This window comes from Pseudochaenichthys georgianus, chromosome 10 (assembly GCF_902827115.2).
Source record: "Pseudochaenichthys georgianus chromosome 10, fPseGeo1.2, whole genome shotgun sequence".
In the NCBI taxonomy this organism is placed as follows: domain Eukaryota; kingdom Metazoa; phylum Chordata; class Actinopteri; order Perciformes; family Channichthyidae; genus Pseudochaenichthys; species Pseudochaenichthys georgianus.
In genome coordinates this window covers 8,133,960-8,159,200 of record NC_047512.1, presented here as the reverse complement: position 1 = coordinate 8,159,200, position 25,241 = coordinate 8,133,960, and the positions used below count along the sequence as shown (strand labels likewise).

The window sequence follows — 25,241 nt, the reverse complement described above, 5'->3', positions numbered from 1 at the left end:
CAGGAAGTGTAGATATTAACAATATGTTTTGTGTCCTGCTAATTGGTTGACAGCATGATGTTGATACAGACATGTAATCTTAGCAGCATTGTGTTTCTTTCTTTGCTGCTGAAAATGTAAACAAGTAAGATGTGAACATGCTTTGTAAGGAAACGGGGTTGAATAAAGGGACATTGTAGAACTTGCTGCAGGTGTCTTATTTAGGTGATGAATTGTAATACTGGGTAGACTCGTCTCTCCAATGTCCAGGCATGGTTCCAGTTGTTTATCTACTTGGCACTTAACAAAAGAAAAATTATGTTTTCTTGCATTTTAACAGTATTTTGCTCTCCTACCTGCACACACACACACACACACACACACACACACACACACACACACACACACACACACACACACACACACACACACACACACACTGTACTGTCCCCTCTATATTCTGTCCCGCAGTTAGCTGTCTCATCATTCCAGATTTGTTGTCCTCACCCTCCTCTCTTACCTCCTCCTCTCCGTCTCACACATACATGATGTACATTACACTCTCTCTCACACACACACACACACACACACACACACACACACACACACACACACACACACACACACACACACACACACACACGCAGCGTGCGCAATTGTTTTCTCTCTAGAAGGCAGTTTGGCTCTGTGCCAGCTCTCATTATCACCGATATCTGTATACAACCCTCCACCCCCAGCCCCTTCCTCTGTCACATGCACACTCTCTACTCCATCACTGCCCCCCCCACATACACACACACACACACACACACACACACACCCACCCACCCCGTAGCACTCATGCTGTGCATTCACACGACTCTTAAAGACTGGCAGCGTGGCTGGTAACATGCTGGTTACATATGTTGCGTGCCTGCTGTCTTTGTCTGAGAAGTTGTTCGTTTGTGGCTGAGCACAAGCCTACGTGAGCCCAATAACAATAAGGAGTGGACCCTCGCAAGGGGGGGGGGGTACCATCGGCTGGAGGAGGTGCAGCGAGGGAAACTCATAGGATGTGTAACAGTGACCTCTAGTGGCCTGAATTCATTTCTAACGTTTCTTTGACCAAAGTAAGCAGCAGATTCTTCATGCTGTCAGTCAGTCAGAGCATTTCAAGCTAATTCAACACATAGTAACCTAACCAGTAAATAACCGTCTATCTGCTGCTATCTTTTGAGGATTACATTTACAAGGTTCGGAATTTGACTTCTATGGAGCAGCATGTGCTCAATTATTATACAAAAAGTAAGACTCAAACAGTCATTATTCAATTTAAAAACACATACATAGTCTTACTTACAGTATGTTGCATACTCGCACAAAAAAATTGTTTTCTTTAGTAATTGTATTGCGATGGTGACATGGGTAAGGCTGATGGTATACTTTACTTTCATAATTGTCAACAAATCCCATCTGAAAACAATCGATTGATCCGAAAAACAAGTATTGAGTATCCAAATCTTATTTCTCTGTGCTAAAACGCTAAGTGGTTGTCCAAAAAAAAAAAAAAAAACATGAATGAGCTGAATCATTCATTAAAATGAACGTGGGCATTTCAGTTTATTTTGAGTCAATCCCACACGCACTGGCCTGCTGCCTTACTCACTTGAGATCCATATATGTTTTAATCCGCCCCTGAACAATATTCCAATACAACTATTACTCTATTGTTTGAGTAACTTTAGATCAAAACTCCCTGATATTTTATGAAAGTATTGATTAAGTGAGCTATCTTTAGTAATATCCGATGAACTATAATCTTATAGCGACTGTCATCACAGGAAAGACAACACAACTGTTGGATGTGTCGACAAGAAAAACACAAAACATCTGCAGTTTTATCCTTTGAACAAGTCTTTTCATAAAAGCCAAAAAAATCTAACTAATATAACCAATACTTAAACTGAAGATGCCGTTTACCTCTCTAAAATCGGATAGATGGGCTGACTTTAAAGTACATTATTGTTATATCTAAAAGTGTTTTCCTTATTTTTGCCGCTTTATTGGACAATGTTGTTTTCTTTTGTCGTCACAATCCCGCCTTTTTTAAACTCCCACTTGTTGTTTTGGCGGCATGAGAAACCAACATGTCCCCCAAGCTCCACATGGCTAATCTCTGTCAAATAAGCTAATGACTCAGGGAGGACGCTCAGGGAGGACGCTCAGGGAGGACGCTCAGGGAGGCGCGTATTGAAAGAGTCGCCGCTAAGCTAGCGCTAAAGCTAACTCTTAACGAGATGAGTAGACGAGTTGACAGTATTAATTATCTCACAATTAGCGCTCCCCAGTCTCAGACTAGCCACCAGCTGTTATCGTCGGAGGACTCTTTTCTTTTGGCCCGAGATTGGCCAGAGGTAGGTTGACAGGCCTCCTCTCAGGAACAGATGGCGGATGCATGGCTTGTTGGCAGTCAGCACGTTTTTAGCTAATGACTTAATTAGCTATGCAAATTGACAAATCAGTGTGGATATTGTCATTTAGTTGAAAAGCTCACCTAAATTAATTAGCCTGATTAAAGCATAGTGGGGTGTAGAAGTGGTCGCTAGGGGGGGTTGGGCATGGCTTCGATAAATAAATAAACTGCCGGGGGGGGTGAAGTGTGCTAAGTTGTCTAGTTTTGTTTGTATGTTTACATCAAAGCTAGCTGGAAGTGATGATGTGTGTGTATGTGTCGGATTTGTTTGTACAATGTTGTGTGAGTGTGTGCACTTTGTTGTGTACAAGACAAAGGGTTAATCAGAGTGTGTGGTTATACAGTAATCTGGGTTTGTGTGTGTGTGTGTGTGTGTGTGTGTGTGTGTGTGTGTGTGTGTGTGTGTGTGTGTGTGTGTGTGTGTGTGTGTGTGTGTGTGTGTGTGTGTGTGTGTGTGTGTGTGTGTGTGTGTGTGTGTGTGTGTGTGTGTGTGTGTGTGTGTGTGTGTGTGTGTGTGTGTGTGTTGCGGAGGAGATGAGCTGAGGAGAGCGGGCAGCGTTGACACACTTGGCCAGTGAAGCGTGTGCTCCATTTAACTGTAGCGCTTCCTCCTGGGTTACAGTGGGTGGGGCCAGCAGGAGGTGCTTAGTCAGTCAGAGGATATTCACACACTCAACACACACACACACACACACACACACACACACACACTCACACACGCACTCAGAAATGAAATCTATGATAGGATCTGATCAATGTCTATGTTTATACCCTCCAGGGATTATTTGTCAACAAAGGAATGTTCTCCTGAAACTTGGAACAGATCACGTGCCCCAGGTTCAGGAACTGTTCTGGTATTTAATTTTTGTAAAAGTAATATAAAAATGATCGGTTACAAGTAAAAGTCATGTATTTATAATCTCACATAAATCAAATTACAAAAGCATCAACATGTACTTAAAGTACCAAGAGTAAAAGTACTCATCAAGCTGAATGGACTTTCCCAATGTTGTTATACTATTAGTAGTTAATCATTTAAATCTGTAGAGTAACTAGTAACTAAAGCCATATAAAATATTAATATTTATATTAATAATACTAACTAATCATTTTATAAGAACAATTATTATCATTGTATTATTTATTTTATAATAGAAAAACACACTTAATACAAATGATAATGCAATTCATTATGTCGCACTTTTTCTGTTACTCAAAGACATGTTAAAATGATCCTAAACAGCAATACATCTCAAATATACATCACCATTAATAGAAGGCAGTTTTGTAAAAGTGTGTACTTCCCTCTGATGTTAAGTATAAAGTAGCATAAGAGGAAAAACTCAAAGTAAAATACCCTTAACCCTCCTGTTGTCTTCGGGTCAAATCTGACCAATTTACTACTTTCATCATCATAACTTTTTTGTTTTACATTCGATTGCTTTAAAGCTTTATGATATCCTTCACAGGAGACATTTGAACATATACAATTGCTGATCACAACTTTCATTGAACTTTGGATGATTTAGTCAACTTTGTAACACCATGGTGCCGCCTTAAAGAAAAGGAATTAGTAACCATCCGGATCAGATCAGAACACACACACACACACACACACACACACACACACACACACACATACTCTATATGTGTTCCCCCCCTCTATGTGCCCAAACCCCCCATGTCAATCACACCTGGCACACACACACACACACACACACACACACACACACACACACACACACACACACTCTAGATGTGTGTGTGTCCCCCTCTATGTGCCCAATCCCCCCATGTCAATCACACCTGGCACACACACACACACACACACACACACACACACACACACACACACACACACACACACACACACACACTCTAGATGTGTGTGTGTCCCCCTCTATGTGCCCAATCCCCCCATGTCAATCACACCTGGCACACACACACACACACACACACACACACACACACACACACACACACACACACACAGAACAATTGTATACATGTCCCGCTCTTATGTGCCCATCCCCCACATGGATCACACCTGGCACACACAATACATGTTCAGTGTCTATTCTTTGTATATGTACTGCAGTTGTTCATGTGTACCAGTACTCTGATACAATGTGTACAGTTTGAAAGGGTGTTAAATTAAATTTGGTGATGATTAATGGTTTTTGTGTTAATGTGATAGCAGTTAAAACAGGACCGGTTACATTTGACCGCGAACACCAAAGTAAGGGGGGGGGAAACGAAGACAATAGGAGGGTTAAAACTGCAATGAAGCACAGTACAGTGAATGTCCTTAGTTACACCCCCCACTGCTAAATGCTCATCACTGGAGTCCCAGGTGTCGTTGGATAATGTTTAAATCTCTCCTCCTCTTCCTCGACCGGCTGTGAGAGGAGCGTCTGTGAGATATGTCGTACATGATGAGTATTGATCGAGGGGGGGGGGGCAGAGTGTCGGGGGAATCCGCTCTGTCTTTGGGAAGGTTTCATTTGACGGGACGACCGTAGGGAGGTCCACTGCATACACAAACATCTGTCCTAAACACACACACACACTGAAACACACTCACACACACACTGAAACACACTCACACACACTCTGCAAGCAGGGGGTCTGTGTTGAGAAATCCTTTGCACCGTAGCAGATTCTCGCTCAGTTGGGAGACATGAACACAGAAATAGATCAAACACTGTGAAGACATGAGCTGCTGATTGAAAGTCTCGTGAATGTTCCTCTTCGTGACCTTGTTGTATTTATAACCCTACATTTGATTAAAATATGTTATTTATTTCTCAATGTGAAACAGACAACATGCATATTCATGTTCTGAAGTAATGCACATGTTAAAGGTCTTGTTAGCTTGATATTCAGAGGCTGCTTTGGCCTCAGATGAAACAGATATGCATTCTTTCTTCTCCGGGGATTTCTCTCTCTCTTTAGTATATTAATGCTGAATCGCCCCGAGGCTAAATATGGGCGCTCCTGCACACATCTGAAAACATGTCACGGTGCTCGTGTAGAAATTGATTATATGTATGTACTATTTTTGTAAAACAGAGGTTAGACAGTTTTAAGAAATGTTAAACTGGTCAGAAAGTGGGTTAAGTTTCATAATAAGTAAGCACATTTAGCAAGAGGGGAAATGTTAACATGTGTTAGTATTCTGATAAGATCGTTTATATTCATGGTAAGCTGGAGCCTCGCAGCAATAAGACTTGAAACATCTCAAACAAAACTTAAATATTCACATACAAACTAAATATGATATTTTTTCTCAAGGAAGGACAACATGTTTTCTTAATTAGTAGAAGTATTTCTGATAAATATTATTTAAATGATTATTTTCCTGAATATAAATGGGTCTGATTTGTGTTTTGTGTTCTCCTTTAACTCATAGTAAATGTTATTTTTAGATTGCCAAAGCAATTTATTTAATTCAAATCACTTGTCTGTGGTCAGCCGGGAGCTTAAACAGAGCACTTGGAAAGATCTAATGTTAAATTATAAGTTGCTTAATTCAGTAGCAAGGCAAGGCAAGGCAAGGCAAGGCAAGGCAAGGCAAGGCAAGGCAAGGCGGATATTATTGTTCGCCCGAAACATTTCAATCTTAGAGGTAGCTACCTTAATAAACTAAAACCCTAACATCCTATGATTCTATTTAAACAAATGAAGTGGAAGTCTTACAGTGTGTAGGATAAAACCGTTGTAAACAACACAATAACTAACCTCGTGTGAACCCACAAACATTAGTCATTTACTTTCTTTTCAGTCTGTAAACGTGCTCTCCTCCTTGTTTTCAGGACGTGATGGTGGTGGGCGAGCCGACCCTGATGGGCGGCGAGTTCGGGGACGAGGACGAGCGTCTGATCACCCGTCTGGAGAACACGCAGTACGACGCCACCAACGGCCTGGACGACGAGGACGACTTCAACGGCTCCCCGTCTCTGGGAAACAACTGGAGCAGCAAGCCGTCCTCCGGCCAGGACAGCAAGCCGGAGAGCACGGCGCCTCAGCCCTCGCAGTAAAAACAAAAGAAGAAGAAGACCCTGACTCCGTGTGGACTGGACTTTTTAACCTCCCCCTCCCCCCCCCCCCGAGGGCCTCATAACATTGTACTGAATCAGAAAAACTCACCACTGGCCGAAAGTATTCTGGATATTTTCTTCTTCTCTGAATCACATCTTGGAGAACTGGCACAGCAATATCCGAGAGACAACACATGCATATGCGTCGTATGCACCTGTAATGTAAAAAAAAAAACAAGGCGTGGGTGGGGGGTTTTGGGGGGGGGGGGAATTGTGGACCAAATGCTCCCTCAGTGAAAGCTCTGGTCTGGTGGATCGCACGGCTGTGATTGGTTGACCTGCAGGTCACAAGTCATCATGCTGACAGTAGGCAGAGGGGAGGAAAGAAGAAGAATAAAAACAACAAACAAAATGTCAAGGCAACGGAGGGAAGCGTTTTTAACAGAGCTGGTGGAACCACATTGGAGACAAATGAAGCATTGTTTGAGGCAATTGCATTTTTATTGGAAATCCAGTCGGCGGTTGGTTCGTTTCTGCTGTTGCTGTTTATTTCCATTTCCAATTAAGTGGGAATAAAAGTTCTCCACCGCTATGGACTCCATTCAAACGACGGGAAATCGTGTCCTAGGATATTTTTTTCCACATTACCGCGGTCGTCACGGATTGTGATTTCATGAAAACCAGTTTGATTGTGTTCGTAGTCTATTGGTATTTTGCTTCTCTCAGAATCCTCTGCAGTCACGTTGTAATTTTTGCCGGTCAGTATGTGAACTTTGCTGACACGGATTAATGGTTTTTTTCCCCTCTCCTTTCGAAACATGTGACTTCTTTCCCTTTAACGACCTACTCCCAAACTGATACTAAAGCCTTTTTCCTGCATGATTTTATAGGATTTTTATTTCGTTTGATATATGTACTTTTTAAAAAAAACACATCAACTCTGATTTTCCTTTTGGGTTCATCAGTTTGGGAACACTGTTACAAGGTCTGTAGCTCTGTACATAGAGGTGGAGGCTATTGCGTCCACTGTAAATCAGCCACTGAAACCAGTTTGGATATGGCAGCTGTTTTGTTTTTCGCAGAAGGATCAGATTTCTGTCGGGTGGTTTGGATGGACGCTGGTTTGCTTCGCTCAAAAAAAAAAACCCTCTGATGTCTCATCTTCTCTAGCTAGTGCACAACCAAAGCCACCACGTTAAGTCACATTTCTTGTATATTCTGTGACAAAATAACAAAACAATTTTACATTTTGAGAAACAAAGCACAGACGAAATCCCATCCACCCCACAGAAAATGTTTGATATCCCCGTCTTTGCGCTCACAATTGTTCTTTAATCTTTAATTGAATTGATAATATATCCCTGATCTGAGTCAGCGACATTATGTCTTTCTACAATTGGATCTTATGGGTATTTATTTGTGCATTTGTAAGGAAGCTAACACATTTCTAAATATGTTTGAGCCTAGTATTATTAGACACCATTTGTACATTATATAGCAGAGGTGTTCAGTGTCATATCTGATGTCTGGTATGTATGCTTTACCATTATGTGTGCCAATAAACCGTGCTTACAAAAGAAGTTGGATTTGCTTATGTATCACGTGTGCATGCATCTGTTTATTATTTGCACTTCTTACTTTTAGCTCCGACTTTTTTGGACAAATCATTGGAAACGCTGACGTTGAAACAGCAGATGATATCATCTTACATGAGAGGAGAGTCCTTAAAATGCTCCAGGACTGGATATAGACACATCTATCGAGTGTAGTTCAACTGAAAGCGTTTCAACAGCTGCTAACTGGACGTTGCCGTGAGACAGTTTTACTGATGCAATTTTGGAGATTTGATTTGCCTTTTGGCTAAACATTGTGAATTTGAAACCTAAACAACTCAAATGTATGTGGAGAAATCTATAAAGCAAGTGTTGTGCTAATTTCTCCCTCTTCCTTGGATGAACTCGATTCAGTCACCCATCCTAAACTTCATGTTTTGGTGTACAGTAAGTCTCCCAAATATCACACAGCAAATGCCTTTTTTCTGAAGCTGCCCCTTTCTTCTGATATTTAATAATTCAGAGATAAAATAAAGATATGTTGACCCAAAGAACCCTCCGAAGACGAGCTTGCAAGATAATTCATGTTTTAAGTATGACGTGTGACCTTTATCATAAACGTGCTCCAGTATTCAAACAATACTTTCTTTTTTTCTTTCTTTCAGTCTTAATTTCGAACAGATTAAAAAATAACAAATGTGAAAAACAGAATACCGTATTGTTATAATACAGTATTTATCCACATTCATGGTAATAATTTGTATATTCAACAAAAACAAAAAAATGTCTTCATATTAATAATAATAATAAATCATATGTGTCCGAAAGGGAGCAGGAGGAAGCAAATGCTTATTAATTCCCACCCCTTACTTGACCAATGATTGTCCTTTAAATCATTATGCAAGTTATTCCTACATACATTTACATGTATACATACATATACAATCATTTCTCATCTTCAATTAGCTTTCTTCATTCTCATATTTTTCCAAAAAAGTGTTTCTCTACATCCTTTTAAACTGAATTATGCTTGTGCTTTGTTTTAACTCCTGCTCCAAACCATTCCATAAAATCACCCCACAGATTGTTAAACTCATACTTCTCAGAGTTGTTCTGACCTTGAGTTGTTTAAAATGTAGATTTCCTCTCAAATTAAACTTCATTATGCTTACTTTATTGATATGCTCAAACTGTACATTCACTTTTGATTCAACATCTTAACTACAGGTTCATGCACCCCTGCTCCTTGGAAATCACAATTAAGAACTGGAGTTTTAAGATGTCATAATACGAGAGGTGCATTTGGGTGTGGATGTTCTGCTCTAATGTGTAACAGCCTTCAGAATCACAACTTGGTTTAGTGCCAAGTATGTTTTCATATACAAGGAATATGCTTTAGTATGTACTGTGGCATACATCAACACAATGAGATACATTAAAATGTCAAATAAGAGCAAACATCGCTTATACCACATTTCTGTGAAACAAAATGTACAGTTTTCTGCATTTAAAAGTGGTAGAAGTGTGCAGAATTCAATAGTCAAAGGAATGTGCTTCATGAGCTAGTGTATTGCAGTTATGTAGTAGGACACTGACACTGCAAACAATGTATAGATCATCACTAGTTGGTTGTATTTGTGTTTCTTCACATCAATAAGGATATTAAACATTAGAACATTTGAACCTGGATTTTATAGCTGTATCCTTCATCTTCTTACCTGAGTTACCTGAATACTTTTGCCGAGTAACTGAAAACATGCAAACAAGTATGAAGTACTCGGCAAAGTTGTTCAGATAACACTGAGCAACACGCTGTTGTTGGGTAGACTTTAAATCTAGGAAGATTTGATGGAACTTTGGCGACACCAAGTGGAGTATAATGGCTACGCATCATATCATTATTTTATCATTCTTGTTATTATTATTTTCCTCACAAACCTCTTAAAGCTAAATAGATTTGGATCCGACTGTCAAATACAAATAATTCAAGGTGTCCCCCTCCCAGCAAAGTACAATTGTTTCTTTTTATTGTTTTTTTTATATAACAACGTTTTGAATTGCAGAGGTGAATAGCCTTTCATAAACTTAATAATGATAATGTTAATGTTAATGTATTAATCACAAAAGAGTACTGGATTTATAGACAAATCATTCTATTACATCCAGAACTCTTTTGTGACAACCGTTCATTCTTTAACTGTAATTTGGCTTTGAGAATGTTGTTAATTGTGTAGTAGGTTGAGACCAAAACATTAAAAATATAAATTATTTGAATAATAATTAATTTTGAAAAATATATAGCTTCTAATGAAAGCACTTACGTGTACCCAAATTGTTCTCCTGGGATTTTAAAACACTAATTAAAATAAGGTGAATAAAATCTAAATTTGATTCTCCCTGCTCGTCACGTTCACGTTATTACGTCATTTGTTTGTACCCATAGTGCGATGACGTCGCACGAGACGACGCAGCGACCGAAGTAAAGATGGCGGACGTGTCGGGGAGCAAGCTGTCAGAGGAGAAAGAAGCAGAAATTGAGCGGAAGAAAAGACAGAAACGACCGTGGGACGAGTTGCACAAGTCCGGTAAAATTGGTATAACTCCGGACCTACCGGAAACGTTGGGATTCTTCGATATAAGCGCTGTCAGGAGGAGGGAGCAACGGGAGGCAGCAGGTAACAACCGTTGACGTTACCGACGTTACAGCGAACCAACGGCTGGAATGGGTTTCCGTTTGATCGCTGTTAAGCATTATAACGTTAATAGTGATGTGCCTTAACGTATATTATATGACCCGTTAAAGTACTTTTAAAGTTAGTAGAGTTTCTGGAGTAGTGTTATTTAGTTAAAGCTGAGACAAAAGATCCCACACGACTACAGTCAGTGCTAGCTTGATTATCTAGCTTGATTGTAGATCATTTGGTGAATGATAAGTGTTGTATCCATTGCAGGCCACCTTAGTAAGTGTGCTACCCAGTGAAGTGTGTGGGGTTATGGTCACTTTGTCAGTCAGTAGTCAGCATTCTGTACCAGAGGTGGAAGAAGTACTCTGATCTTGTCCCTAAGTAAAAGTAGCAATAACAGAGTGTAGTAACGTACAAGTCCTGCATTCAAAATGTTTCTCAAGTAAAAGTACAAAAGTAGCATCAAAATATACTAAAGTACCGAAAGTAAAAATAGTTATTCTGTAGATTGACCCATTTCAGAATAATATTTCATATGTTTTGGTTATATTATTGATGCATTAATGTGTGTAAAAGTGTAACTAATTGTAATCCTTCGCCAGCTCCAGGGTAGCTTGTGAATGTAACTCCAGGTTTAAATAGTCTTATTTTAGTGTTGATTATATTTCACATCAATAATCCAAATCTGCAAAGTAATTTAAGATACATGACGTGGAGAAAAGGTACACGATTGACCTCTGAACTGTAGTGTAGTAGAAGTACAGAGGAGCGAAAATACTCAAGTAAAGTACAAGTCCCTCAAAATTGTACATAAGTACAGTACTTGAGTAAATGTACTTAGTCACCTTACACCACTGCTGTGTACCTGCTGCTGGTTCACAATAAAGCAGCTACATTCCTTATGCTGTGTGTTCATTGTACATACAAGTATCGTATGTAAAGCAGTAAAACCTTTACACATATAATGTATCTTAATAATTAAAAACAACTCTCTCTAAGACAACGAAGCCATTGCCTACTGCAGTAATGCCTAAAGTTAGTTTGCATGCCTTCATAAACCGTGCCTGCAGAGATATCTGTTTTAAAGTTCAGTTAGCAGTACATATTGTGTAATACATGACATCAACTATCTAACCACAGTTTTCGCTCCACGATGTCCACAAAGCATGCCTTGCAGGTGTCTCACGTCAGATGGTGTGGCCTGATGAATGTTGGTTGTACCGTCGCTTTATCCCCGTTTAAAGATCACAAACTATGATAGGTGTAAAGAATATAAATGTGACCATAGACGAGATGATGGCACAAAGGACACCCACAGTTCGATTACCTCATGATCAGTTGATAGACAGAACATGAGTTGGCACCTATTAGGCGCTTTCACACCGTAGTACTTTTACCCGTACTTTCCCCGTTTAGTTCGATAGTCCCTGACGTTCTGCTTGTCAAACAAGAGCGTATTGAGCAGGAACAAATAAGAGATGGAATGATGGAGCAACTGCGCTGTCATATGTGTGGACTGAGGAGTGACTTGTGAGGTTCATGTATGTTCTTCACTCCGCTGGGAAACTGCTCTCATCAAGAAGCATCCGATCGGTGCCTGCGCTAGGGCTGCTCGATTATGGCAAACATCATAATCTTGATTATTTGGGTCAATAATTGTAATTGCGATTATTAAATGCGATTATTCATTGACTTTGAAAACATCCATTTATTGGAGACAAAAAATGTGAACAGTATGTTTTTAACAGTCGATTACCCTGAACTTTAAGTTTAATTCAACTGGAAAATGAATAATAATAATAAAATAAATCGTTTTATTTCGATTACGTTGTTTTCGTAATCGTTGCAAGCCATAATCGTAATTAAAATACGATTCATTGAGCAGCCCTAGCATGCGCTGCATCGTCCAATCAGTGAGCAATACACAGTAAGGGGGCGGGGCGTGTTCCTCGATTATCGCTCCTCGGTCCTCCGGCAGAAATAAGCGCCATGGAACGCTACTCAAGATGGCGCAGACAAATCAACTTCCGGAGATACCGAGGAGCGAGGAAATGAAAATAACCGACTTGAGACGCAGCCCCAGCAGCTTCTACTGAAGCCAGTCCCCAACGCCGGGGACTTCCGGCCGGGGACTTCCGGCCGGGGACTTCGGGTGGCAGTATACGCTGTGAAGTTGTTTGCGGCCTGCCAGTAAACCCAAAGCAGAAGAAGCAGAAGTGACGTCAGCAGCTTCATTTGCGTAATCTTCCCTCAGGGAACTTGTTCCGGTGTGAACGCGATTAGTTCCATGGGGGAACTAAGTGCTGGGCACTAAGTACGGCAAAGTACTTGGTGTGAAAGCGGCTATTTTATAAAGTTTCACTATCACAAATATTTTGTAAGCAAACCTTCACTGGCTACAGCTTCTCCGATGTGCAGCTTTTAAGTTTAGACTGAAAATAGTTTTCTGAATGTAGGTCTGACCAAACAGGACATCTGAATAAGCCAGGAGTGTTACTGTTAACATTTACATGAGCAGTTTGTGGACATAATGCTAATGAATAGAGAAAGGTTTATCTCATACTGAAGATAATCATTAGGCTCGTTGCAGCTTTACTTTAGTGACACCTCACATGTCAATATACCGTTGGTTTAGTCTCAGAGTCTTGAGTGTTCTTATCGTGAATGCTCTAACATTACTCAAACGTATGGGTCACTGATTCAAATACATCAAAATCAAAATGTCTGACTTTGTGTAAATGCATGCAGCCACCATGATGGTCACCGCTATGACAATAAGTGATCATAAAAGAGTTTACAGGGCCAAAGCATACCCCTAATCATAACTTGTCATTTAGTTATAATTGGATGACCATTTTAGTTTCACTTAATTTCACTGTAAATAGCATGAAATGATGAGCTGTTTTGTTTTAATTTTGTTGTATGTTTATGTATGTTTTGAGTGTGTGAGGACCCCAGGAAGAATAGCCAATGCTCATGCTAGTGCTAATGGGGATCCTAATAAAGACATAAAGTTACACAATATGGTTTGACCCCGACCTGTAAACATGGACCCTCATTTGACCTGGCACGTTATGATTCTATCTCATCAAGAAAAGGAACTTAAAGGCTAGGTAAACACTATCAAATGAATATTGGACAGTATAAAGTGCAATTGCTAAACACACGGTAAGCTGAGTTGATGAAAAGTATATTGTAATGTTCCCACTCTACTCTACTGTGTACATGTCTTTGTAACCCAGGCATGTGTGTGTGTGGTGCGACATGTAGTTGTTGTCACGTAATCCCACTAAACACCAACGTGGTGCAGCTCGCTGTGCCACGACCACATTAGCAGCTAAACTGTGGCTTGTTGAGCCAACAGTTTACTGTTAGGTCGTGTGATGTTTAGCGTCAAATGAATACATCTTCAGTTGTGAAGAATAGCATGTTGACAGGATCATTTTAACACAGTATGAACTATGAAGTGAGACTGAGACACCGTTTACAATTGAAACAAGTTTCTTGTTCAGTCTGTTGTTATTTTGCGGTATTATAATTGTTTACAACAAGATATATATTTGATCTTTTAATTGGTCCACAAAATCCGGTTTCTCATGGTTTTAAAAAGCCTTCCTTCCTGTATTGTGTCGGTGTATTAATCACTCTCATTAAGAGATGAATCACTTCTTGATTGACAGAAAAATCCATAATTTTTCTTTAATCCTAAAATGTCTTTCTTGCTATTACAAGCTCCTAAAATAATCATATACAAAAAACATCTATTGATGAATCTACAAAGTCGAATAATATGTTATTGTAATGGATTTTTAACTGAAGGCCACATTTAAGTTAATAATCTGTAGATTCATCAAACAAGAAAATGAACCGTCACTACCACGTTAGGTGCTTTTATCAGAGTCACGTTTGCCTTAACTGTTCACCACCACGACGTTCCTTTGGCCTGTTCAGCTGGCACACAGCAGACGGTGCACGGCATCACACAGCCAGCTAAGAACATGTGTCCTCACCACTCAGAGAAGTTTCCTTCCCTTTCACCCTGCACTGTAACGCTCTGAAAGTGGGGCCTCTCATTGTGTGGACGGCTGAGGCTGTGGTTGTAATTGTTGCAGACAATGCCCCTGTGCTAACAATGTGCTCTGATGTTGTTCCAGATCCATCGTTGACTCGCTTCATTAGCGCAGAGCTCACCAGAGGCTACTTCCTGGAGCACAATGAGGCAAAGTACACGGAGCGCCGAGAGAGAGTGTACACGTGCATGCGCATTCCCAAGGAGCTGGAGAAGGTACACATGTGTATGATACTTCATTATTCATAGTTCCCCTATTTCCCTTCAGTCTTCTCCATCTGCTGTGTGCCGTATCATTTCATTCAGCTCACGGTCAGTCAGCCCGTATCGGGGCCACGCCCCTTAATCCTTCTCGTGTCCTGCAATGCTCAAGCTTTCCATACCAAAGGTGTGTTGGTTAAAGCTTCTCGAATAAAGACTCAACTTGCTTCAGTTCTATATCATAATAAGTTTGACTGTATTAGCAGTTAGTCACATTTAAGTTTGTAACTATAACATGTAACTCTTGGATGTTGTATTGTCATTAGTTTAAAACATGACATAGTAAATAAAACAACATATATTTAAAATAATCTGTAAGTAAAGAAATAATGTGTTACATTCCCAAGTACACGGTGCATATACACACTGCATCAATGTTGTTGAATTAATTAATTGATGTATGTTAAACAATATTATTATTATTATTTTTAAATGGCCATGTGGCTGACTGACAGCTGTTTATTGTTGTTGTTCTTCTTAGGCGCCACCAGGAGGCAGTGTCGACGCATCAAATGTGGATGCGTGTGTGCTGCCTCTTTCTAGGAATCTGTCTCGGTTTACAATGAATGATACATGATATATCTTAAAAGGGCTGACATATGACCAGTTAGGGAGCCGTACCTCGGCTAGTACACGGAACATATGCTTACAGATCTCTCAGTATGGTCATTGGCGCTCCTCTGTGTCTTTGTCCATTGTTTCTGCAGCTGAGGCGACTCTCTCTGCAGAGGTACGTCCGCCCAGAGTAACGCAGCGCTCACTGCCTTTGGGGGCAGGAGAGGAATGCGTGTAAACATACAAAACCTCAGTGACTTTACTATGTTAGGCAGACCAACCAGCGTCATGGGCACTCACACAGACTCCACCAATAAGAGACTAACCCTCCCACCAAAACTTACATCAGTGCCTCCATGTTTCCCCAGTTAGAAGTAGGAGTAAGAAGACTTCAGCTGGCTTAGATTTACTCATTACTTTGAAAAAAATGACAAGGCAATGGCTGTATGTGTGTGGGGAACTATGAAGGTATGTGTTTGCTGCTTCATTGGATTCAGGAGAAGTCTTTCTTTTCTTGTGTCACATGTGGTTATTAACATTCTGCTGCTTTCTTCTCTGAGGGAGCAAAGATGTGACATCCTAAAGAACAAGTGACTTTTTCAGCTAGAGCTCAGTTTGAGCTCATCTCCCGACCCGCTCTATCGAAATCAGTCGGAAGTCGCAACGGCTCATTTCAAAATAAATGTGGATTTGCGTAAAAAAAAATGTTCCGGGTTCTTTGTTTGATTTTAAATAAACAAAGTCTTGGCTTTCAGAATATGAAACTTTTATTTCCAAAACCACACGATAAGTACATGTTTGAAGCTCGTAAAGGGACGAAGACAGCTCTCACTCGCCACTCTGCTGTTCCGCAGCGCAGCCCCCCCTCCCTCCGGCGGACATTATGAATGTAAGAGTATAGTGATCATAGATAACACGACAGGGTCCGTTACAGTTTGTTTTCATCTGATTTCAAATAAGCAAAGTCTTGGCTTTCAGAATATTAAACTTGTTTTCGGTAAATTCAGATGATAAATACAACTTTGAAGCTTCGGCATAATTACAAGCGGAGAACGGAGTAACTTGACGTCACAGCAGGCACAACAACAGCCGGTGTTTCTCGTGTGGGTTTTCCCCGGGAAACAAACACAATACACACAAATGCAAAAGTACACACACACACACACACACACACAAACACTCGCGAGCTTCCCCAAAACCAGTAATCCAAACGAAAATATTTTCCCTCCGTACTACTTTGATCATTTTCTCCGCTAATAATCAAACAGATCGATGATTTCTCAAAATGATGACTCTGTAACAGTCATTATATAATGTGGCTTATTATACAACAACAACAACAACAATCCTGATATCATTGGAAAGCTAGGAATCTCCTCTTGCCACAGTGTGTACAACTCAAAATGTGTCTTCGGGTCAATGCGACTGATTTCGCATTGACCCGAAGACACAGGTCACATATATTCATTATATCATTGTATTGCTGTTGTCCTTTTGACACGGGGAAAAGGATGAGTCAATGTTTTTAAGACGGTTTCCCCCGAGGCTATTCTCTTTTAATCTGGAGGTTTTTCTTTCTGCATATCGTTGTTTGACACAGCTGATGACATTTGGCTTCTTCCTGTGTGTGGACGCCTTCCTGTACGTGTTCACGCTGCTGCCCCTCCGGGTGCTGCTGGCCGTGCTGCGCCTCCTCACGCTGCCATGCTGTGGCTTCAGGTCAGACTCCAAGCACACACTCTCCTCCCAGTCAACACACTGCAACAGTTATACCTGCATACTCAAATAAACACGTGTATTTGACATAAACCTGCAGAGAATGTACGGTATGATGACGTACCAGAACACGTCTTAACACTCAGAGGTGTAGGCTGCACTATTGCAGGTACACTGGTTATAATAAATGACTTCAGCTTCGTGAATATATTTTAAACTGAATTTAAAGCAAACAAAACTCCCAATAGCTGAGAGGTTATGGCGTGGAAGCAAATACACATTGCTTTTCCCGACATTTCCTTTCTGTCTCCTGGCACTATCTTAACAGCTTAAAAAATGGCTGATTGATATCTCACTTTGTTTGGCACAACTGTTATGTAATGCACTATTGCAAATATACCTATTAGTGTATCATTCATAATGACGTGATATTGAGATTTAAAAGCAGCAGCAGCAGTGGTGGAATGTACCTTTTAACTTTAATTAAAAATGTCAGTCTCTCTTTGAAACAAACAATATTCATGTATTTATCTACTTTAGTTATTTTTATATCTATTATGTATTGTATTAATAATATCTAGATTATTAATACAAATATAAATCTACCCTCCCCAATAGTATTAGGCAATTACATAAGGCCATAAGCAGCTGTATCATATATATGATTCTGAAATTGGCCATTCTGCATAATGACAAATGAACAGTAATAATCTGTCTTCTCATCACATGTGTCAGGTTTACCGCTTTATCTGCAGAGACACTCGACCTGTGTTCAGGCCAGTTATGGGCTTCAATCCCTAAAACCAATATGTATATTTCTATGCTAATAATTTAGTACTCTTACTTGATGTTACTTTGTAGTATTGATTATCTTGTTCTCCCTTCCTGAAAAGCATTGTAGTAAAAATACAACGTCATGTGTGCCCAAACCCCCCCCCCCCCCCCCACGATGGACACTGCCTGTCCCCCTGCTCTCCTCACCCTGTGTCTTACTCTCCCCTGCCTTCCTCCCCCTGCAGGGCACGCACATGCCCCTACTGCAGAAGAAGCAGGTACGCTCCTAAAGCCTATCACGGCTTCATACATGTTTTCACCTTCATCACCCCCAGCCCTCCAAACCTTTCACCGGTTTCTCTTCATCTCCATTGTGTCTGTTATTATGCAGCTTGACTCCTCAAGTCCGCTTGTCGGAGCCAGAGCCGCCATGTTGGTTCCTCATGAGTCTGTTTTTATTTTTGGAATCCCCCAGGGAAGGTTTGCTGAGAGTGCATGCTCATTCTCATCTCCACGCTGCCTGTCAGTGATGCAGCTGCACATGCTTTATGTGGAGGGCTGCTTATGAACACTAGGACCGCCCACGGGTCAATTTTACCCGCAGCTGTTTCTTGATTGTATGTAGCTTTTTTTCAATGAAATATTAAAGTCTCCCAGTCCGTGACTTCTCCTGAAAGTGTGTTATGTAGCACCCTCTGTTGTTAAACGTTGTCAATATGAAGTCAGATTGAAAAAATCACCAACATTCTTTCCATTTATACCCATCAGCGGGTAATATTTACCTCATAGAAAATGCAGCGTAAACATGACGTGTTGCTATAGCAACGCCTTTTGTCTACTGCGGTTGCTTAGAGAGAGAGAGATAGATAGTTATAGATGGATAGATAGTTATAGATAGATGGAGAGATTTGTACCTAACAAAACACAAGTCTAACACCAAGCGTTTAAATCAGCACTGGTAGCGATATTTTATACTTCATGTTATCTGCACAAACGATATCACATGAAAAGCTGAGAGTCCACAGATTCTATTGGTATACGTGTCATCCCTGTGCGATCGGAACTCACTGTTCTACATGATAAATAATAGAACATTGTACCTTGCAAATCGATAGCGGGTAAATTTGACCCGTTGGCGGTTTTAGGTATACAGCGACCTCTGGCGGTTCTCGTGTCTTAAACATCTCACCTGGAGCAGAATGGGGCTCATCTGATTTGAATTCAGTTGTTGTTGATGAAGGGAAAACATATTCTCCTTCCCTGCACAGAACCCCCCCGCTGCTCGGCAGGTTGCAGGCTTGCATCAGAAGCTTTTTTCTTTTCTCGCTGCAGAGTCTTAATGCCTCATATCAGGCTAATACAGCATGTACGGCTCACAGTGATGGCTGCTTGGAATGCAGCACACAGCTCAACTCAAACATATAATGTGTGTTATGGAGATAAAGCTTGGAGAAGAGAGAGAGTGAGGACTGCTTTTAGGGCTGCTCAATTAAAGGTGGGGTAGGTAATTCACTTCAGAAACACGTGTTGGTATATTCCATGGAATGCTTTTAACATCCCGATAGCAATGAATATCTTAAGTGCTTTGACAATAAATACATAAAAAAATCGATCATCTGTGGAAGCCGTGGCGCTGTAAAAAGCACGACCAATCATCTGAGCCGGCCCGGCTAAAGTAACTGGATGGCCTACCTGCCTGTCAGCCTTCCATCTGTGCACAAACTGATCTCGTGCCCTCATTGGTCATGTGCGCGTCCGTGTGTGTTGGAGGCGGGGCTCTGTAAGGAAGTCTGAAGGAAGGGGCAGATTTTTTCCGGCTGCGTACTTTCAAATTCTAGCGCACTCGAGCTGGTTTCTCCATTCTTAGTTACCGACACTACCTTTAATCGCAATTACGATTTTGACTTTTGAAAACAACATAATCGAAATAGAACAAGTGTTTTTACATTTGTAATGTTGTTTATCAGTTATATAATTAACCTAACAACAATTGTTTAAGTAATTTATCTCACAAAATGGGCCTCATGCCTGAAGCAAATAAGAACAAATGTTCCTCTTATTTTTGTTTATATTTAAATGGTGGTGTTATTCTGTTTGTAACCATTAAACAACTCATCAGTAAGTGAACATTTAGTGTTTCATTATTGAGTTGAATCCCTGACATTGGTGCCCCAGTACATTTGATCTATGATCGGACCCTTTTTTGTAATCTTACTAAGTGATTCTCTGACTTTAAGTTTAGCAGAAGTCCTACTTTAAACTAGTTTTGTTTTTCTATGTTTATCCTGAATCGTTTATATTCTGCCTCCACACCATTTCTCATAGCTCTCTTATTTATATGTCTCTGCTTTATGGTTGTACATTGAGCACTGAACCACCAAACAAGAAAAGGACATCAAGTAAATAAGAACATTTCAATGGTTTAGTCGTTATCCTGTACCATGCCTGTTTGCATGAGTGTCTTCAGATGCGACCACTGGATGGAGCTGTGGCTTCAGGAAACCGCGAGAAAATGTCAATATCATAAAGCGCCACTCCTGATATTAGATGGTGCCGTTTAAACAGACTCTTTCCCTTGTCATGTGTGTAGATATGAGAGGAAATAATAAAGGTAAATGGATTTGAGTACATGTAATAAATACACCTCATCAGAGTAACCTGGTAATACATTAAGTGTATTCAAGTGAAACCCTAATTATTCCTTGTTGACAAAGGCAATCGTTGTCTTTCATGCTTCGGACAAAAGGCCCAGATGTTCATCTCGTCTTTCTCTCCACAGCTGCACACAATTCAGAAGACTCTCTATTAAGCTCATGTGCACGTCTTCCGAAACTCATGCCATTTCCTCCTTCTCTCTCTCTCTCTCTCTCTCTCTCTCTCTCTCTCTCTCTCTCTCTCTCTCTCTCTCTCAGCTTGGATTTTGCTCCTAAAATAGTTCACATCTCGACACCCTTAAGCCCCTTTTTCTCCCATCTAAAACTGATTTATTTCCTCTCGTGTTTAAAAAAAGTGTAAAGGGTTGAGGAGGAGTAGCCCTGTTGTTGCAATGCAAGACAAACCAACAACTGTTTGAATTGATTACGGTAATAACAGCTGTTAGAGTAGCTCACTGTTGTCCTGCCCTGTGTTGTGCTCTAGTGAGTTAGTATTAAGTATTCATCTGTGTTTATGGTCATTTAGTGAAGAATGTGTACCTAAAGAACAATGGTGGTTGTTTTGGGTTCTTCGCCATAGTCATTGAAAACCTACAATAGATAACAGTCGGCTTGTAGAAGCATTCAAAGCTACATTACAGAAGCCAAGCAATGTTCTGATGTTGATGGTGGCAGCAGCAAAAGTTAGTTTAGCCACTCAAAACAGCCCTTTCTAACGGGGAGTAAAGCCGAAATCTATGTTTCTTTCACATCTGCCAGTCTGGTCTGCCAGACAGACCAGCAACTCCTATGTCTTGTTAAATTACTTTTTGTCAATGGAGTCTGGAAGTTTTGAACAGAGCTTAGATGGTTATAATGGCTTTAATATCCTTTTGGGAAGTCAGTCAGATGGCAAGGGAAAGAGAAAATATTGTAAATAAAGCATACACTTGAAATGATATAGATTGTTTTTTCTGCTCCTCATGTCAGAGCAGTATGCTGGATAGTGTCAGTGTCTTTACTACTGTCTGTCTTTCCAAACTATGAGCGTGCCAACCACCAGCTACCGTGTGCTATAAACCAACTATGAATAGAATAGAATATATCTTTATTGTCATCACACATCAGTGCAACGAAATTCAGTTGGCATCTCTCAATGCAATACATAACATAAATAAGAACACATCCATAAAAACAGTGATAAAGCAGAGATAGTAGCAATAATAATCAGGGTCATCATATGCACTTTACCAGAATGTTAAAATATATAAAGCTACAATGTTTAAATATAAATAGTTACTAAAAAATATCAGTTGATACTTAATAAATATACAAATAAATAACATGGTATTTTAGGCTGCAGTCTTTGATGGGAAGTAGTGTGTTTGTATGTGTGCATGTTATAGTGCGTTTTGTGGTTGGACAGGGATGACACTGAGAGAAAAATGTAGAGAGAGAAATGATACTGTAGTCTTTGTGGTAGAATAAACAGCCAACAGCCAAACGCAGTGTTATTCTTCTGAATCCTGTTTAAACACCCGTACCAGCAAATAGATGCTACCTCTCAGTTTGAAAACCATACTGTTTGTGAATACTGGATTATTGAGTTATGGTCAGTGAGAAGCCTTTTCTTCCCGCTGTACTCGATGGTTGTGGATCTAAAGTCCAGTCCCAGAGCTGACATGTGAAATATGCAGCATGTCTCAGAGTTAAGCTCTCTCTCCGGCTCCTCTCGTTATCCCTGTCAGTAAATACTAAATAACCGCTCGTATGGATTTGTCAGCCCTCCTCTTAACATGCTCTCAAGCTGCCACTGCCAGCCATTGCAATTAATAATGAAAGCTGCATATGTTTCAAAAACATTATTACCCGTTTTATTCCATTTTGATCACCCTACACCATTTCTGTCCAAAATGGAAATATTTCCCTACAGAAAGATACGCAAATACATATGAGTCTTTGTCCGTGTGCTGTAGTCAGGTTGGCAGATCAACAAAGATATAATGTGTATAAAAGCAGAGCCACAGAAAAGGAGATAACTGTCATGAATGAGTTAACATTTTGTATAAAGGAGATACTAACTTTAATATCACATTGTGGCTTTTTTGTTATCGATAGTTGTAGCCCTTTCCTTTATTTGGATTATCTCATTTTGAACAGAAATGAATTTTAGAATCTGTATATCTCGACCCAGTCTATTTTTATTTGGTCCAGATATGTGTGTTTGTCAGCATACCTGTATATTGCATCTGAAAAATCACACTTTTTATTGTTAATATAGGTAATGCACAAATTACACTACTTATGGATATACTGCATTAAGCGCTTTCACACCGGAGTACTTTTTCCAGAAATAGTTCCGATAGTTCCTGGGATGTTGCGTTCGCACCAAAAATATTTTCGGGAACCTTTCCACCCCTTTTTACTCCCTGCTAGAGTGCGGGGACTTTCCTGGGGAGAAAAAGGTTCCAATTTCTGATTGGCTGGGCGAATTGCAAACCACGTGCCGTAAAACTCTGAAAAGTTGTTGTGAAGCCGCCATTTTATTTCCTCGCATTAGCATCATTAGCATTAGCCCAGCGCACCAACGAAGAGAGACTAACTTATGGCAACACAAAATAAAACGTGGGATCGGTGGAGTGATGAGGAGGTGTCGGCGCTTCTGGCAATTTACCCAGGTCTTCGGGTGGCGATTTACTGCCACCCAAAGCCCCGGACTCCGTGGGGCTCCGGGACTTCGGGTGGCAGGATACGCCATGAAGTTGTTTGCGGCCTGCCAGTAAACCCAAAGCAGAAGAAGAATAAGTGACGTCAGCGGCTTCATTTCATGGATGTATAATAAGAACTGGATACAGCGTGGGAGGCGGGGTCTCGTTCTTTCCTATGAGAGTTGCTCATTGGCGCATGAAGACAAAATGACCCAACGTCACAGATTACCCATCATGCCTAGCTGTCAGAGCAGAAGAACCCGTATGTGCAGTCACAGAGTATGCGCCCCTTAAGCCCCGCCCCCCGAGCTCCCACTCTCGGCTCAGTAGAATGAATGTAGAATCAAATAAATGTAGTGCATTTTACAACTTTAAGGACCGAATGATTCTAATAATGGCTATAAAATAGTTCATACTGGGTAGTTTATTTAGTTAAAAGAAAAAGTATCCACCAATTTACAGACGTCTCTTTCCCCATGTTAGTCAATGGGAAAAAGTTGTTTTGGGCCGGGTGACGTCACGGACTGATACGGAAATTGCAGTACCGCCGTTTGGACACAACGAATATTGGCATAAGCCTCATCCCAATACCCCTCCTCGACTCCTCTCTTCCCCTCCTCCGGGACTTGACCCGGAAATCGATCAAGACACGCCATTTTGAAGGACGTCCCAATAGCTGAAATGCACACGGAGGAGTCGAGGAGGGGTGAGGGAGGAGGGGTGCGGGAGGAGACGAAAGGGAGGATACACGCGAGCAGACTACGCGGAAGTGTTTTCACTACTCACGTATAAAAGCCCCGCCCCCACCTTCACAACTGGTCGATTTCAACAGAGGAAAGCCGACAACTGGAAGATGAGTGGAAAAGCGTCACATAAATGTATAAGTGCTCACAGCTCCGTGGGAATTATTATGTGCAATTCAGTTCTAAAAAGCTTTCACATTACTATAATTATATTTTTATTTAAATGTAGGCTACCTTTTACACCAAAACGGAACACAAAAGCAGGACCAACCATCATACATTGAATTCCTTGACTAACAAGAGAAAGATTCATTCATTTAAATAAATATGTAACCAGAAATGGGCCGGTTCTAAAGGGTTATTCAGTTAAGCCCGATGAGCGGGGATACAGCTGTGTCATCATTAACAGACGTCGTTTAAGAGTGACGTTTGAGTGAACGAGGCCATCCCAATTAATACCTGAGGACTCCTCTGTCCTCGCGTCACCTCCTCGTGTCTCTCGCTCGCATCTTACGGAGGCGGAGCTAAGATGCAAGGAAGGGACGCGAGTGAGGGAATGGAGGAGTCGAGGAGGGGTATTGGGATGAGGCTCTAGAGTCCGGCGCATTCCCTGGGGGTTTGCTTCATTTGCGTAATCCTCCCTGAGGGACTTATTCCGGTGTGAACGCGATCTACTCGACTTCCGGGGAAATAAAAGTTCCTGGAACTATTCCTGGGAAAAGTACTTGGTGTGAAAGCGCCTATTAACAGCATGTAGTACTGTATGTGTTCAAGGACGGACATTTTTTCCCTAAAGCTTGGTTTAACATGTTTCTATAATCAATACAGCAACCGTACGTTTATAAGTCTGTGTGTGTGTGTGTTTCTGCGTGTGTGTGGTCAGTGGGTCTCGGCTGCTGCAGCCAGCGCAGGTGTGTGACGTGCTGAAGGGTCTGATCATGGTGCTGTGCTTCTCCATGATGCATTACGTGGATTACTCCATGATGTACCACCTGATCAGAGGACAGTCCGTCATCAAACTGTACATCATCTACAACATGCTGGAGGTACGGCACTCTTCATACGCTCACATCT

At 40.8% G+C, this 25,241-nt stretch overlaps 2 protein-coding genes across 7 annotated transcripts in view; both read left to right on the top strand.

Annotated features, from left to right (window-relative positions):
- Positions 1–8,051, top strand: part of ldb2a (LIM domain binding 2a) — a 105,597-nt gene extending 97,546 nt beyond the window's left edge. For all 5 annotated transcript variants that reach the window (XM_034092794.1, XM_034092793.1, XM_034092792.1 and 2 more), the window contains one exon: positions 6,247–8,051. In XM_034092794.1, coding sequence (XP_033948685.1) covers positions 6,247–6,471 — 225 coding nt within the window. In that variant the 3' untranslated portion in view covers positions 6,472–8,051. The remainder of the gene's footprint in view (positions 1–6,246) is intronic.
- A 2,435-nt stretch (positions 8,052–10,486) lies between these two features.
- tapt1a (transmembrane anterior posterior transformation 1a) overlaps positions 10,487–25,241 on the top strand; it is a 35,881-nt gene continuing 21,126 nt past the window's right edge. Inside the window, exons 1-5 of one of the 2 annotated variants that reach the window (XM_034093061.2) lie at positions 10,487–10,699; positions 14,863–14,993; positions 17,194–17,312; positions 18,329–18,361; positions 25,051–25,213. In XM_034093061.2, the coding sequence (XP_033948952.1) occupies positions 10,510–10,699; positions 14,863–14,993; positions 17,194–17,312; positions 18,329–18,361; positions 25,051–25,213 (636 nt within the window). In that variant the 5' untranslated portion in view covers positions 10,487–10,509. The remainder of the gene's footprint in view (positions 10,700–14,862; positions 14,994–17,193; positions 17,313–18,328; positions 18,362–25,050; positions 25,214–25,241) is intronic. The other variant, XM_034093062.2, reaches the window with a different exon arrangement.